This window comes from Vipera ursinii, assembly GCF_947247035.1.
Source record: "Vipera ursinii genome assembly, chromosome: 7".
Taxonomy (NCBI): domain Eukaryota; kingdom Metazoa; phylum Chordata; class Lepidosauria; order Squamata; family Viperidae; genus Vipera; species Vipera ursinii.
The window spans coordinates 74,751,027-74,764,373 of NC_139521.1; the positions used below are offsets into that span (position 1 = coordinate 74,751,027).

At 46.0% G+C, this 13,347-nt stretch overlaps 1 protein-coding gene across 1 annotated transcript in view; it reads right to left on the reverse strand.

The window, feature by feature from the left end:
* The window catches only part of SLC4A11 (solute carrier family 4 member 11), a 125,929-nt gene that overhangs the window by 22,026 nt on the left and 90,556 nt on the right, over nucleotides 1-13,347 (reverse strand). Inside the window, exons 10-13 of the mRNA XM_083367134.1 lie at nucleotides 8,589-8,714; nucleotides 5,751-5,864; nucleotides 3,082-3,214; nucleotides 2,042-2,115 (exon numbers count right to left, since the gene is read on the reverse strand). Of these exons, the coding sequence (XP_083223260.1) occupies nucleotides 2,042-2,115; nucleotides 3,082-3,214; nucleotides 5,751-5,864; nucleotides 8,589-8,714 (447 nt within the window). The remainder of the gene's footprint in view (nucleotides 1-2,041; nucleotides 2,116-3,081; nucleotides 3,215-5,750; nucleotides 5,865-8,588; nucleotides 8,715-13,347) is intronic.

Genomic DNA, 13,347 nt, shown 5'->3' on the forward strand with positions numbered 1-13,347 from the left:
CAAGGCTACGGTCTTCCCAGTTGCAATGTGTGGCTGTGAAAGTTGGACCATAAGAAAGGCTGAGCGCCAAAGAATTGAGGCCTTTGAACTCTGGTGCTGGAGAAGACTCCTGCGAGTCCCTTGGACTGCAAGGCGATCAAACCGGTCAGTCCTAGAGGAGATCAACCCTGACTGCTCTTCAGAAGGCCAGATCCTGAAGCTAAGACTCAAGTACTTTGGCCACCTAATGAGAAGGAAGGACTCACTGGAGAAGAGCCTCATGCTGGGAAAGGTGGAGGGCAAGAGAAGAAGGGGACGACAGAGAATGAGGTGGCTGGATGGAGTCCCTGAAGCAGTAGGCGTGAGCCTAAAGGGACTCCAGAAGATGGTGGAGGACAGGAAGGCCTGGAGGAACGTTGTCCATGGGGTCGCGAGGGGTCGGACACGACTTCGCAACTAACAACAACAAACCTCCAAGTGGCCTCAACGACTCTCAGAGAGAGTACCCACGACCAGAGGACTGTGGGGAATATAAATAAAATATATAAATATAAATATAAATCCTTCCGGTTCACTCAGAACCGATGAAGCTTCTCGGATGAGAAGCGAGACCTCTTCCTCAAGGAAAAAAAAAGTAGAGTCCGGTTGGTTTTTGGAAAAGCTACTCTGGGACAAACAAAGGTCTGGATTCTGATCACGGGATCAGGGGGATGCTGAAATGATCATTAGTGTGTAAAAAATGGTCATGAGTTTCATGTTTTTATGAATAAAAGTTTTATAACAATAATAGTAATAGCAATAATAATAATAATGATGATGATGATGATGTTAGAAGGGACCTTGGAGGTCATCTAGTCCAACCCCCTGCTCAGGCAGGAAACCCTATACCATTTCAGACAAATGGTTGTCCAGTCTCTTCTTAAAAACTTCCAGTGTTGGAGCATTCACAGCTTCTGGAGGCAGGTTGTTCCACTGGTTCATTGTTCTAACTGTCAGGAAATTTCTCCTTAGTTCTAGGTCAGACATGTCAAACACAAGGCCCGGGGGCCAGATCCAGCCCGCGAAGTGGTTTCATGCAGCCCGCAAAGCCATCCTGGAAACAGTGAGGGAACGGCCCCCACTGCCTTGGCCCTGGCCCAGAGACCCTCCTTCTGCCAGAGACCCTCAGATCTGTCCCATTCCTGCCCAGGCCCCCATAGGCACCCTTGATGCCAACGATGTAGAGCTGGCCATGCCCACCCAGTAGGCCATATGCACTTTAGCCACGCCCACCCAGTAGGCCATGCCCACCCACGCCACACCCACCCGGCCCCCTGAGGGCAACCGCCATGCTGATGCGGCCCTCAATGAAATTGAGTTTGACACCCCTGTTCTAGTTTGTTTCTCTCCTGGATAAGTTTCCATCTGTTGCTTCATGTCCTGCCTTCAGGCGCTTTGGAGGATAGCTTGACTCCCTCTACTTTGGGGCAGCCCCTGAGACATTGGAAGACTGTTATCATGTCCCCCCCCATCCTTCTCTTCATTAAACTAGACATCCCCAATTCCAGCAACCGTTCCTTATATGTTTTAGCCTCCAGTCCTTTAATCGCCTTTGTTGCTCTTCTCTGCACTCTTTCCAGAGTCTCAACATCTTTTTTACATCCTGGTGACTAAAACTGGATGCCGTATTCCAAGCGTGGCCTTACCAAGGCCTTGTAAAGTGGTATTAACACTTCACGTGATCTGGATTCTCTCCCTCTGTTAATGCAGCTTAGAATTGTGTTGGCATTTTTTGGCAGCTGCAGCACACGGCTGGCTCCTATTTAAGGGATCGTCCACTGGGACTCCGAGATCCCTCTGACAGTTGCTCCTATTACAGTTACTGCTACTGCCATTAAACGAACTGTTGTAAATCGAGGATTACCTGTAATTGCAACTTTGGGGTGGTGGTGGGGGGGAGGGTTAAGCCTAACTTGAAAGCAAAATTTGTTGAGTCTTATAAAAGTCTGTTTTCTGCAGAACGGCCCGCTCTGTGTTAAGAACAATTCATGCAGCCAGGTGAAATTTTTTCCATCCGATTTACCTTTTGTGATTCCTTTAAGGGCATCAAGGACGAAGGTGATGGAAATAAAAAGGGCAATGATTTCCTCGGTGGACCTACAAAAACACACACACACGCACAACAGGAGAAGACCGTCAACCAAAAAAGGCCAGAAAGGACACCACGTATTTCTAGGAGCGTCGGAAAGACCTCAAAAGCAGTTTGAAGCATCTTTTACCGGGGCGGTATGCAGGTGGTCCTCAAGTTACGACCACAATGGAGCCCAAAAGATTCCGCTGCTAAGCGAGATGGTTAACTGAATTGTGCCCCCCCTTTTTTTTTACGACCAGCCCTTGTGAATCGCGGCGGTCGCTAACTTAGTCACAACGGCTGTTATAAGTGGGTTTGGCTCTCTCGCTGACTTTGCTTGCCAGAAGGTCGCAAAAGGGGAATCACGTGACCCTGCGGCCGTCGTTAAGTGTGAGCCAGTTGCCAAGCATCTGAATTTTGACCACGTGGCAACGGGGGAATGTTGCGACGGTCATGAGTGTGAAAGGTGGCCCTAAGTCGCCTTTTCCCAGTGCCGTTCAATCTTTGGTCACTACACAAACTGTCGTAAGTTGAGGACTCCCTGTATTCCGTGGCTTAAACCAGGGGTCCCCAACCCATGGGCCGTGGCCGTGGACCTATTGCCACTGGGCCTCGGGACAGGCGTGTGCGCACTCACCTCCCACTCGTGCTGGCGCCCACAGACCTGTTTGCGCCTGCGCGCGGCTGCTAGCGCCTGGGCACATGTGCAAACAGGGCCGCTCGCCCCGTGGGGGCGTGCCTGGCCCTGTTCACGCATCCATGTGCGCGCGGCCACAAATTTCCCAGCTGTTCCCTTTTTCCCTCCGGGCCGCCAGAATGAAAAGGTTGGCGACCCTTGGCTTAAACTAGTCCGATTGCTAAACGGCTCTGGGTGGGGCTAAGTTTCGTATCGTATTTTTTTGCACCAATGTCGAAATTTCCAAGCTTCCCAGAGTCGCGATCGCGAGATGGGTGGCACTAACGACGACGACGTCAACACGGGGGCGTCTTACCTTTTAAAGAGCTTCATTACGAGGCTGAAATTGAAGAGAGAGTAGAGCACGAGGAAAAAGCTGTTCCAGAGACCGACCCAAGCGTAAAAGGCACGGAAATCCAAATTGTAGTCGTAACAGATGCCTTTGATCACTGGAAGCAAGGGAGCGAGAGAGCCAGTTTAGTCTACCGGTGAAAGCGTTAGGCTACAAACTAGGAGGCCCTGAGTTCTAGTCCTGCCTTAGACCTGCAAGCTAGTTGGGTGATTTGGGGGCCAATCGCCAGGCGGCCGTGAGATGTAGTTCCGCATAAGTTATGAACGTTTGCTGAGTGACTTTGGGCCAATCACCAGGAGAGGGTGAGTTCTAGTCCTGGTTTAGGCATGAAAGCCAGATGGCTGACTTTGGGCCAATCACCAGGAGAGGGTGAGTTCTAGTCCCACTTAAGCCATGAATGTCAACTGAGTGACTTTGGGCCAATCATCAGGAGAAGGTGAGTTCTAGTCCCGCCTTAGGCGTGAAAGCTGGCTCAGTGATTTTGGGCCAATCACCAGGAGACTGTGAGTTCTAGTCCTGCCTAACTCCTGAATGTCTGCTGAGTGACTTTGCGCCAATCATCAGGAGAAGGTGAGTTCTAGTTCTGCCTTAAGCATGAAAGCCAACTGGATGATTTTGGGCCAATCACCAGGAGACGGTGAGTTCTAGTCCCGCCTTAGGCATGAAAGCCAACTGGGTGACTTTGCGCCAATCACCAGGAGATGGTGAATTCTAGTCCCGCCTTAGGCATGAAAGCCAGCTCAGTGATTTTGGGCCAATCACCAGGAGACGGTGAGTTCTAGTCCCGCCTTAGGCATGAAAGCCAACTGGGTGACTTTGCGCCAATCACCAGGAGATGGTGAATTCTAGTCCCGCCTTAGGCATGAAAGCCAGCTCAGTGATTTTGGGCCAATCACCAGGAGACGGTGAGTTCTAGTCCCGCCTTAGGCATGAAAGCCAGCTCAGTGATTTTGGGCCAATCATCAGGAGATGGGAGAGTTCTAGTTGTACCTTAGGCATCAAAGCTAGCTGGGTGACTTTACGCCAGTAAATTAACATATCAGTAAATTAACATATCAGCAAGCTGGCAGATGCTACACTTGAAAATGTAGGAAGTGTAAGAAAATTTTGGGACACAACTGATAATCGCCCAACGATGGGTCCGGGACTAGAGCTGACCTTGCAACTATTTATTTTATTTATTTATTTTATTTTATTGGATTTATATACCGCCCATTCCCGAAGGACTCAGGGCGGTTTACAGGGTACTTAAAACAGTGATACAAAAATTAAAAACAATTAAATTTAATCCCTGAGAATAAAACCCCAATTAAATTATAATTAACTATGCCAGGTCTATGAGACTGGACCTTCAAGGCATCCCAGGAGATTTTTATTTTTTTTTACTTTTTTATTAAATGTACATTTAAAAACAAAAGTGGACATGATTCAACTTCCCTGGCTACAGCACTGCTCTTAGTATTACCTTACGTAACAAAAAGGAAAAAAACAGAAAATTAAAACGCATTCTATGACGGGACAGAGTATGACAAAATGTACATATAACATCCCAGGAGATTAATTGGGCAGGCAACGAAATCGAATTGTGGAAGATTCCTGTTTTAGGAGTATGCCAAAACTGTACACAACACAGAAGCAGCTCGCTGGGAACTCTTCTCGTTTGAGGAGGGGGTTGGACTAGAAGACCTCCCGTCCTCCCGTCCAGCTCTCTTTATTCTGTTCCGTTCTTCTCCCCAGATGTGCCCATTTCCCCGCACGTGTACGGCAGGAAATCGGGGGCGTTCAACGATCAGATCCATCTGAGGGTCTTTCCTATTTTGAGTGTTTTTTACTTAAAAATCAACCCTTGAGCTATTTGTCTGTGGAGATTCTCAGTCTATCCAGGTCACGGTTGTCCCAAAGTTGCTTTTTCATGAGGCAAGTGGACTTTCTGATTTTTCTTTGAAGTCGTTTCCCTTCTCATCCCAGAAGCGTCTTCGGCTCTGACTGGATGGTGGGGAGGGGAAGGATTTATACTCCTTGCAGACAGCCGGTCATTCGCATCCTTTTAGAGAGTCGTTGAGGCCACTTGGAGGTTTATCTGTGTCCTCGGGGTCACCCGAGTGGTGCAAATGGGTGTGGAGCCTTCTTGGCTGCAGGATGTTACCTGCCCTGGGTCCCCCCTTCACCGTTGAAGACAAGAGGATTTATACTCCTTGCAGACAGCTGGTCATTTGCCTCGTTTTAGTGAGTCCACATCTATTTGCAGTACTCAGCTCACCTTGAAGACACAGACGAATCTCCAGGTGGCCTCAACAACTCTCTAAAAGAAGGCAAATGACCAACTGTCTGCAAGGAGTATAAATCTTTCCGTTTCCCCCACCATCCAGTCAGAGCTGAAGAAGCTTCTTGGAGGAGAAGGGACACGTCTTCAAAGGAAAACAAAGGAAGTCCAGTTGCTTCTTGAAAAAAAGCACCTTTAGGACAAAGGTGTCTGAACGTCGAAGGGGGATCCGGATCACACGGGGGAGGGGAGGGGGGACGAGAAACGCACGGCAGGCAGCATTTTCAGACCGTCGGTGGTACGCCAAAGCCCATCGCTTGGGGGAACCCCGAAGTGCAGAGAACCCAGAAGAGCGACAGGACGGACTCACCATTGATATACAGTGCCAAAGGAGCCGTGGTTAGAAGCACCACTAGTGGCTGGCCGGCGAAGAGGGCGTAAAGCAGGCCCCCGATGCACTGACCCACAATCGACTTTTCCACGTCTGGAAATTAAAAGAAAAAAAAGGTAAGACTGCGAAAACAAACCAGGGATCGGCTGGAGTCAACCTGCCTTAAATTGCAGCATTATCAGACGGGGTGGGGGTGGGGGGGACAAAAAAAAACCAGGTCCACAACCAGAGGTCCAATTAAACCGATTTATTGCTAAAAGGCTGGGCGCGCAGGAATCTTTCCAACTATAGCTAGTCCTCAACGTACGACTGCAACTGAGGCCAAATTTCTGTTAAGCGAGACAGCGGTTGAGTGAGTTTTGCCCCTGTTCTGCGACTTTTCTTGCCACAGTTGTTAAGTGGGATCGCTGCAGTTGTTAAGCTTAGTAACACGGTGATGAAGTTTATCCGGCTTCCCTATTGTCAGAAAGTCAGAAAAGGGGATCGCGGGATCCCTCCGGACACTGCAACCGGCATAAATGTGAGTCAGTGGCCAAGTGTCTGAATGTTGATCACTTGACCACGGCAGGGGATGCTGCCACGGTCCTAAAGTGTGAAAAACGGCCAGAAGTCCCTTTTTCAGTACCGCTGTTAACTTTGAACCATCGCTAAATGAATGGTTGTAAGTTGAGGTCTATCTGTAATGGTGAGCACCTGCTGGGAGTTAGATAAGGGTCAAGGAATTCAAGGGGAGTTGGACTGGGTTTGTTTGTGGGTATGTAGGGATTCTAGGCTGCTCCCTCTTTTAACTCCAGCCCAGGTTAGAATAGAATAGAGCTGGAAGGGACCATGGAGGTCTTCTAGTCCAGCCCCCTGCTCAAGCAGGAGAACCTATATACCATTTCAGACAAGTGACTGTCCAGCCTCTTCTTAAAAATCTCCAGTGATGGAGCGCCCACGATTTCTGGTGGCAAGCTGTTCCACTGGTTAATTGTCCTCACTGTTAGGAAGTTTCTCCTTAATTCCAGGTTGCTTCTCTCTTTGATCAGTTTCTATCCATTGTTTCTCGTCCTTCCCTCTGGTGCTCTGGTGAACAACCTGGCCCCCTCTGCATTCCATTCCATTCCATTCTATTATTATTCTATTTCTATTCTATTCTTACTCTATTCCATTCCATTCCATTCCATTCTAATTCTATTCTATTATTATTCTATTCTATTTTATTCTATTCTATTCCTCTTATTCTATTCTATTCTATTCTATTCTTATTCTATTCTATTCTATTATTATTCTATTCTATTCTATTCTATTCTATTCTATTCTATTCTATTCTATTCTATTCTATTCTATTCTATTCTATTCTATTTCTCTTATTCAATTCAATTCTATTATTATTCTATTCTATTCTATTCTATTCTATTCTATTCTATTCTATTCTATTCTATTCTATTCTATTCTATTCTATTCTATTCTATTCTATTCTATTCTATTTTCTACTCTACTCTACTATTTTTTTGAAGACATTTCACTTCTCATCCAAGAAGCTTCTTCATTTCTTGTTTTCCTGACAGACAGAACCATTAATTAGTGGAACAACTGGCCTCCAGAAGATGTGAATTCTCCAACACTGGAAGTTTTTAAGAAGAGACTGGACAGTCAGTTGTCTGAGACGGTATTCTCCTGCTTGAGCAGGGGGCTGGCCTAGAAGATCTCTAAGGATCCCTTCCAGCTCTATTCTATTCTATTCTGTTCTGTTCTGTTCTGTTCTGTTCTGTTCTGTTCTGTTCTGTTCTAGTCTAGTCTAGTCTAGTCTACTCTTTTTTTTAAGACATTTCACTTCTCATCCAAGTAGCTTCTTCATTTCTTGTTTTCCTGATAGTCAGAACAATTAATCAGTGGAGCAACCTACCTCCAGAAGATGTGAATTCTCCAACATTGGAGGTTTGTAAGAAGAGATTGGACAGCCATTTGTCAGAAATGGTATAGGGTTTTCTGCCTGAGAAGGGTTGGACTAGAAGGCCTCCAAGGTCCCTTCCAACTCTTATTATTGTTATTATTAATTTTAGACTCCTGTAGGTTTTTCAGGAAGGTGTGTGTGTGTGTGTTTCTCTGTCTCTCTCTGTGTGTGTGTTTGTGTGTTTGTGTGTGTCTGAGCACAATTCTGGACTGATAGCTCAGCAAGATATGCTGTTCTTATCTTTTATAACCTTGGAAATCAGAAACATGGAATTTCCTGGACTTTGGGTCCAAGGAGACACGCAGATAAATAAAGCTAAGATTTCCTGGTCTGATTCCAACAAAGGTTTTTTTTGTTTTTCTTTGGGCAGAGAAGGCTTGTTTTTAAGCTTTTCTTTAAAAATAAATAAAAAAATAAAAAAATCCTCGCTACCGCCTCTTATTTATTTTTAGAGCCGTCTCTAGCTTTAATGAACTTTAAAAAAAACAACAACAACCCCATCCTTAAGTGCAAGGGGTTCCTAGTCTGGCTCACTGCTTCACGCCAACGTTTCAATCAGGTTTTTTTTTTTTAAAAAAAATAATAATAAAATAAAATAAATACAAAGTAAATTCTGCAAATAATTGAAACGTACAGAGCTGTCCCCGAAAGCTGCCTTATTCAACCGAGGTGGTCACAGGCAGTAGGGCAAAACTTAACTTAAAAGCAAAGAAAGGTCTCGCTTAGCGACGGAAATGAATGGCGGTCGTAAGTGGGGGGGACGACCTGCCGTTTTTCCGCTCGGGAGACTTTGTGCAGAGACGCTCAAGCGGGATCGGCCCACTGCTCAGCCCCCCCCACCCCCCGCCTTTTCCAACGTAAAGACGGGAAGGGCAACTCACCTATGACCCCCTCGGTGTTCTCGTCGTTCAGGGACCCGAAAGCGATGGTTGGCAAGAGGCAGGCAAAATAGAGGAAGATCATGGTGGTGATGTATTTCCCGATCGCTTTGTTGTTGCCGATAATGCCTAAAAAAAAAAAAAGGGGGGGGGGGAAAGCCCAAATAGCGGATGAAAAACGTGGAAATGAACCAGGTGTGCCCCTAGGGAATTCTGGGAAGCGTAGCCAACTCACAAGAGCAGCAAGGCTATTGGGGGCTTCCTTCCTTCTCTTCCTTTCCTTTCTTCGTCCTCCCCTCCCATCTTCTTTCCTTTCTTCCTATTTTTCTTTTCCTCCCTCCCTTTCCTCCCTTCTCTCTATTCTTCCTTCCTTCCTTTCCCTTTCCTTCCTTCCCTCTATTCTTCCTTCCTTCCTCCCTCTCACTTTCCTCCCTTCTTGCTTCCATTCCTCCCTTCTCTCTATTCTTCCTTACTTCCTCCCTTCTATTCTTCCCTCCTTCCCTCTATTCTTCCTTCCTTCCTTTCCCTTTCCTTCCTTCTCTCTATTCTTCCTTACTTCCTCCCTTCTATTATTCCTTCCTTCCCTCTATTCTTCCTTCCTTCCTCTCCCTTTCCTCCCTTCTCTCTATTCTTCCTTCCTTCTTCCCTTCTATTCTTCCTTCCTCTCCCTTCCCTCTATTCTTCCTTCCTTCCTCTCTCTTTCCTCCCTTCCCTCTATTCTTCCTTCCTTCTTCCCTTCTATTCTTCCTTCCTTCCCTCTATTCTTCCTTCCTTCCTCTCCCTTTCCTCCCTTCTCTCTATTCTTCCTTCCTTCTTCCCTTCTATTCTTCCTTCCTCTCCCTTCCCTCTATTCTTCCTTCCTTCCTCTCTCTTTCCTCCCTTCCCTCTATTCTTCCTTCCTTCTTCCCTTCTATTCTTCCTTCCTTCCCTCTATTCTTCCTTCCTTCCTCTCCCTTTCCTCCCTTCCCTCTATTCTTCCTTCCTTCTTCCCTTCTATTCTTCCTTCCTTCCCTCTATTTTTCCTTCCTTCCTCTCCCTTTCCTCCCTTCTCTCTATTCTTCCTTCCTTCTTCCCTTCTATTCTTCCTTCCTCTCCCTTCCCTCTATTCTTCCTTCCTTCCTCTCTTTCCTCCCTTCTCTCTATTCTTCCTTACTTCCTCCCTTCTATTATTCCTTCCTTCCCTCTATTCTTCCTTCCTTCCTCTCCCTTTCCTCCCTTCTCTCTATTCTTCCTTCCTTCTTCCCTTCTATTCTTCCTTCCTCTCCCTTCCCTCTATTCTTCCTTCCTTCCTCTCTCTTTCCTCCCTTCCCTCTATTCTTCCTTCCTTCTTCCCTTCTATTCTTCCTTCCTTCCCTCTATTCTTCCTTCCTTCCTCTCCCTTTCCTCCCTTCCCTCTATTCTTCCTTCCTTCTTCCCTTCTATTCTTCCTTCCTTCCCTCTATTTTTCCTTCCTTCCTCTCCCTTTCCTCCCTTCTCTCTATTCTTCCTTCCTTCTTCCCTTCTATTCTTCCTTCCTCTCCCTTCCCTCTATTCTTCCTTCCTTCCTCTCTCTTTCCTCCCTTCCCTCTATTCTTCCTTCCTTCTTCCCTTCTATTCTTCCTTCCTTCCCTCTATTCTTCCTTCCTTCCTCTCCCTTTCCTCCCTTCTCTCTATTCTTCCTTCCTTCTTCCCTTCTATTCTTCCTTCCTCTCCCTTCCCTCTATTCTTCCTTCCTTCCTCTCTCTTTCCTCCCTTCCCTCTATTCTTCCTTACTTCCTCCCTTCTATTATTCCTTCCTTCCCTCTATTCTTCCTTCCTTCCTCTCCCTTTCCTCCCTTCTCTCTATTCTTCCTTCCTTCTTCCCTTCTATTCTTCCTTCCTCTCCCTTCCCTCTATTCTTCCTTCCTTCCTCTCTCTTTCCTCCCTTCCCTCTATTCTTCCTTCCTTCTTCCCTTCTATTCTTCCTTCCTTCCCTCTATTCTTCCTTCCTTCCTCTCCCTTTCCTCCCTTCCCTCTATTCTTCCTTCCTTCTTCCCTTCTATTCTTCCTTCCTTCCCTCTATTTTTCCTTCCTTCCTCTCCCTTTCCTCCCTTCTCTCTATTCTTCCTTCCTTCTTCCCTTCTATTCTTCCTTCCTCTCCCTTCCCTCTATTCTTCCTTCCTTCCTCTCTTTCCTCCCTTCTCTCTATTCTTCCTTACTTCCTCCCTTCTATTATTCCTTCCTTCCCTCTATTCTTCCTTCCTTCCTCTCCCTTTCCTCCCTTCCCTCTATTCTTCCTTCCTTCTTCCCTTCTATTCTTCCTTCCTTCCCTCTATTCTTCCTTCCTTCCTCTCCCTTTCCTCCCTTTCCTCTATTCTTCCTTCCTTCTTCCCTTCTATTCTTCCTTCCTTCCCTCTATTTTTCCTTCCTTCCTCTCCCTTTCCTCCCTTCCCTCTATTCTTCCTTCCTTCTTCCCTTCTATTCTTCCTTCCTTCCCTCTATTCTTCCTTCCTTCCTCTCCCTTTCCTCCCTTCTCTCTATTCTTCCTTCCTTCTTCCCTTCTATTCTTCCTTCCTCTCCCTCCCTCTCCCTTCGTTTGTTCCTTTTGTTCTTTTCCTCCCTCCTTCCCTTATTCTTCCTTCCTTCCTCCATCCCTTTTTTCCTCCCTTTCTAACCTTTCCTTCCTTTCTTTCTCTTCCTTCCTTCCTTTTTCTCTTTCTTTCCTTCCTCCCTCCCTCCCTCCCTTCCCACACGTTACAATCCATAATGAAAGCTTTCCTCTTAATTTTCCCCTCTTCCACAAGGGGCTGTTAATTGTCTAGCAGCAATTAACATTTCCAGACAAACAATTAAGGGGACCTGGCGTGAAATAAACTTAGGGAAGAATTTCTCTTTAATTTTTTTTTTAACTGTTTACCGGTTTTCACACCCTCTTTGTGATCTTTAGAGTTCCCTTTTAGCACATGGGTATTTTTTTATTTATGTTTGACTGTTAGCCGTTGTGCTTTTATGTTACTATGGTTACCTTTCATTTAATTTCACTCTCGTTATTGAAAGAAGCACATTTTCTACCTGGTTGTATTTTAAGACAAGTCTAAAGAAATACAGATTTCGCTGATTGATTAAGGAATGTTAAGTGATTCCTGAATCAGGGAATTATCCCTTTTGGGGAGGGGAAAAAAGCAGATGTCATGTAGAACTCTTGTCATTTAATTTAATCTTTATTACCCACAGTATATAGGTAATCCGAAACATTTAGTGACCGTTTCAAGTTACGACGGCAATGAAAAAAAGTGACTTAGGACCGTTTTTCACACTTACGGCATCACGTGATCAAAATTCAGAGGCTTGGCAACTGACTCGTATTTATGACGGTCGCAGCATGCTGGGGGTGGGTCAGGTGATCCCCTTTTTGCGACCTTTCTGACAAGCAAAGCCAACGGGGGAAGGCAGACTCCCTTAACCGTGTTGCTAACGTAACAAGTGCAGCGCTTCACTTAACAACGGTGGCGAGAAAGGTCGTAAAGTGGGGCAAGCCCCCACTTGGCAGCTGTCTCGCTTAGCGATGGAAATTTTGGGCTCAACTGCGGTCACAAGTCAAGGACTACCTGCAGATATTGCTGAATTCCAGCTTTTATCACTACTAACTATTAGGATCAATAGTTCAACCACACAGGTGAGATTGATCACCTGCCACAGGATGAATCAGAAATAGGTGTTACCACGGTTTCTCAACTTGAAGATCGGTGGACTTCAACTCCCAGAATTCCCCAGCCAGCAAAGCTGGCTGGGGAATTCTGGGAATTGAAGTCCACCCATCTTCAACATGCCGAAGTTGAGAAACAAGGCCATAAAACTATTCTGGATAGTAATCACTCCTGATCCAGAACTTTTATAGCTTAGATTAGAACAATGAGAAATTTTTTTTAAGAAACCAACTTTTATTTCCTAGCAGCCTACAAACAGCACTCAAGGGAGGCTGATATAGGCCTCACAGGCCCCGGCTGCACTTATCACATTTCAAAATGGCGCTTCTTCCACATCCCCTCACACTCCATCCTGACCCACGACGATTAAAAACGGGGCAATCCTGAATGTAGGAGTGGAGCTATTTTAAGTTAAAGCAGACAGAAATTTATTTTTTTAAAAAAATCTGTTTTGTCTCTTAGCTATGCATCCTTTAGAACAGGGGCCTTTAAACTTGGCCCTTTGATGACTTGTGGACTTCAACTTCCAGAATTCCTCAGCCAGCATGCCTGGCTGAGGAATTCTGGGAGTTGAAGTCCACTCCTCTTAAAGTCTATATCAGGGTTCTTCAAACTTGGCCCTTTGATGACTTGTGGACTTCAACTTCCAGAATTCCTCAGCCAGGCACGCTGGACGAGGTATTCTGGGAGTTGAAGTCCACTCCTCTTAAAGTCTATATCAGGGGTCTTCAAACTTGGCCCTTTGATGACTTGTGGACTTCAACTTCCAGAATTCCTCAGCCAGCATGCCTGGCTGAGGAATTCTGGGAGTTGAAGTCCACTCCTCTTAAAGTCTATATCAGGGGTCTTCAAACTTGGCCCTTTGATGACTTGTGGACTTCAACTCCCAGAATTCCTCAGCCAGGCACGCTGGCCGAGGAATTCTGGGAGTTGAAGTCCACACCTCTTAAAGTCTATATCAGGGGTCTTCAAACTTGGCCCTTTGATGAACTTGTGGACTTCAACTTCCAGAATTCCTCAGCCAGGTACGCTGGTGGAGGAATTCTGGGAGCTGAAGTCCACTCCTCTTAAAGTCTATATCAGGGGTCTTCAAACTT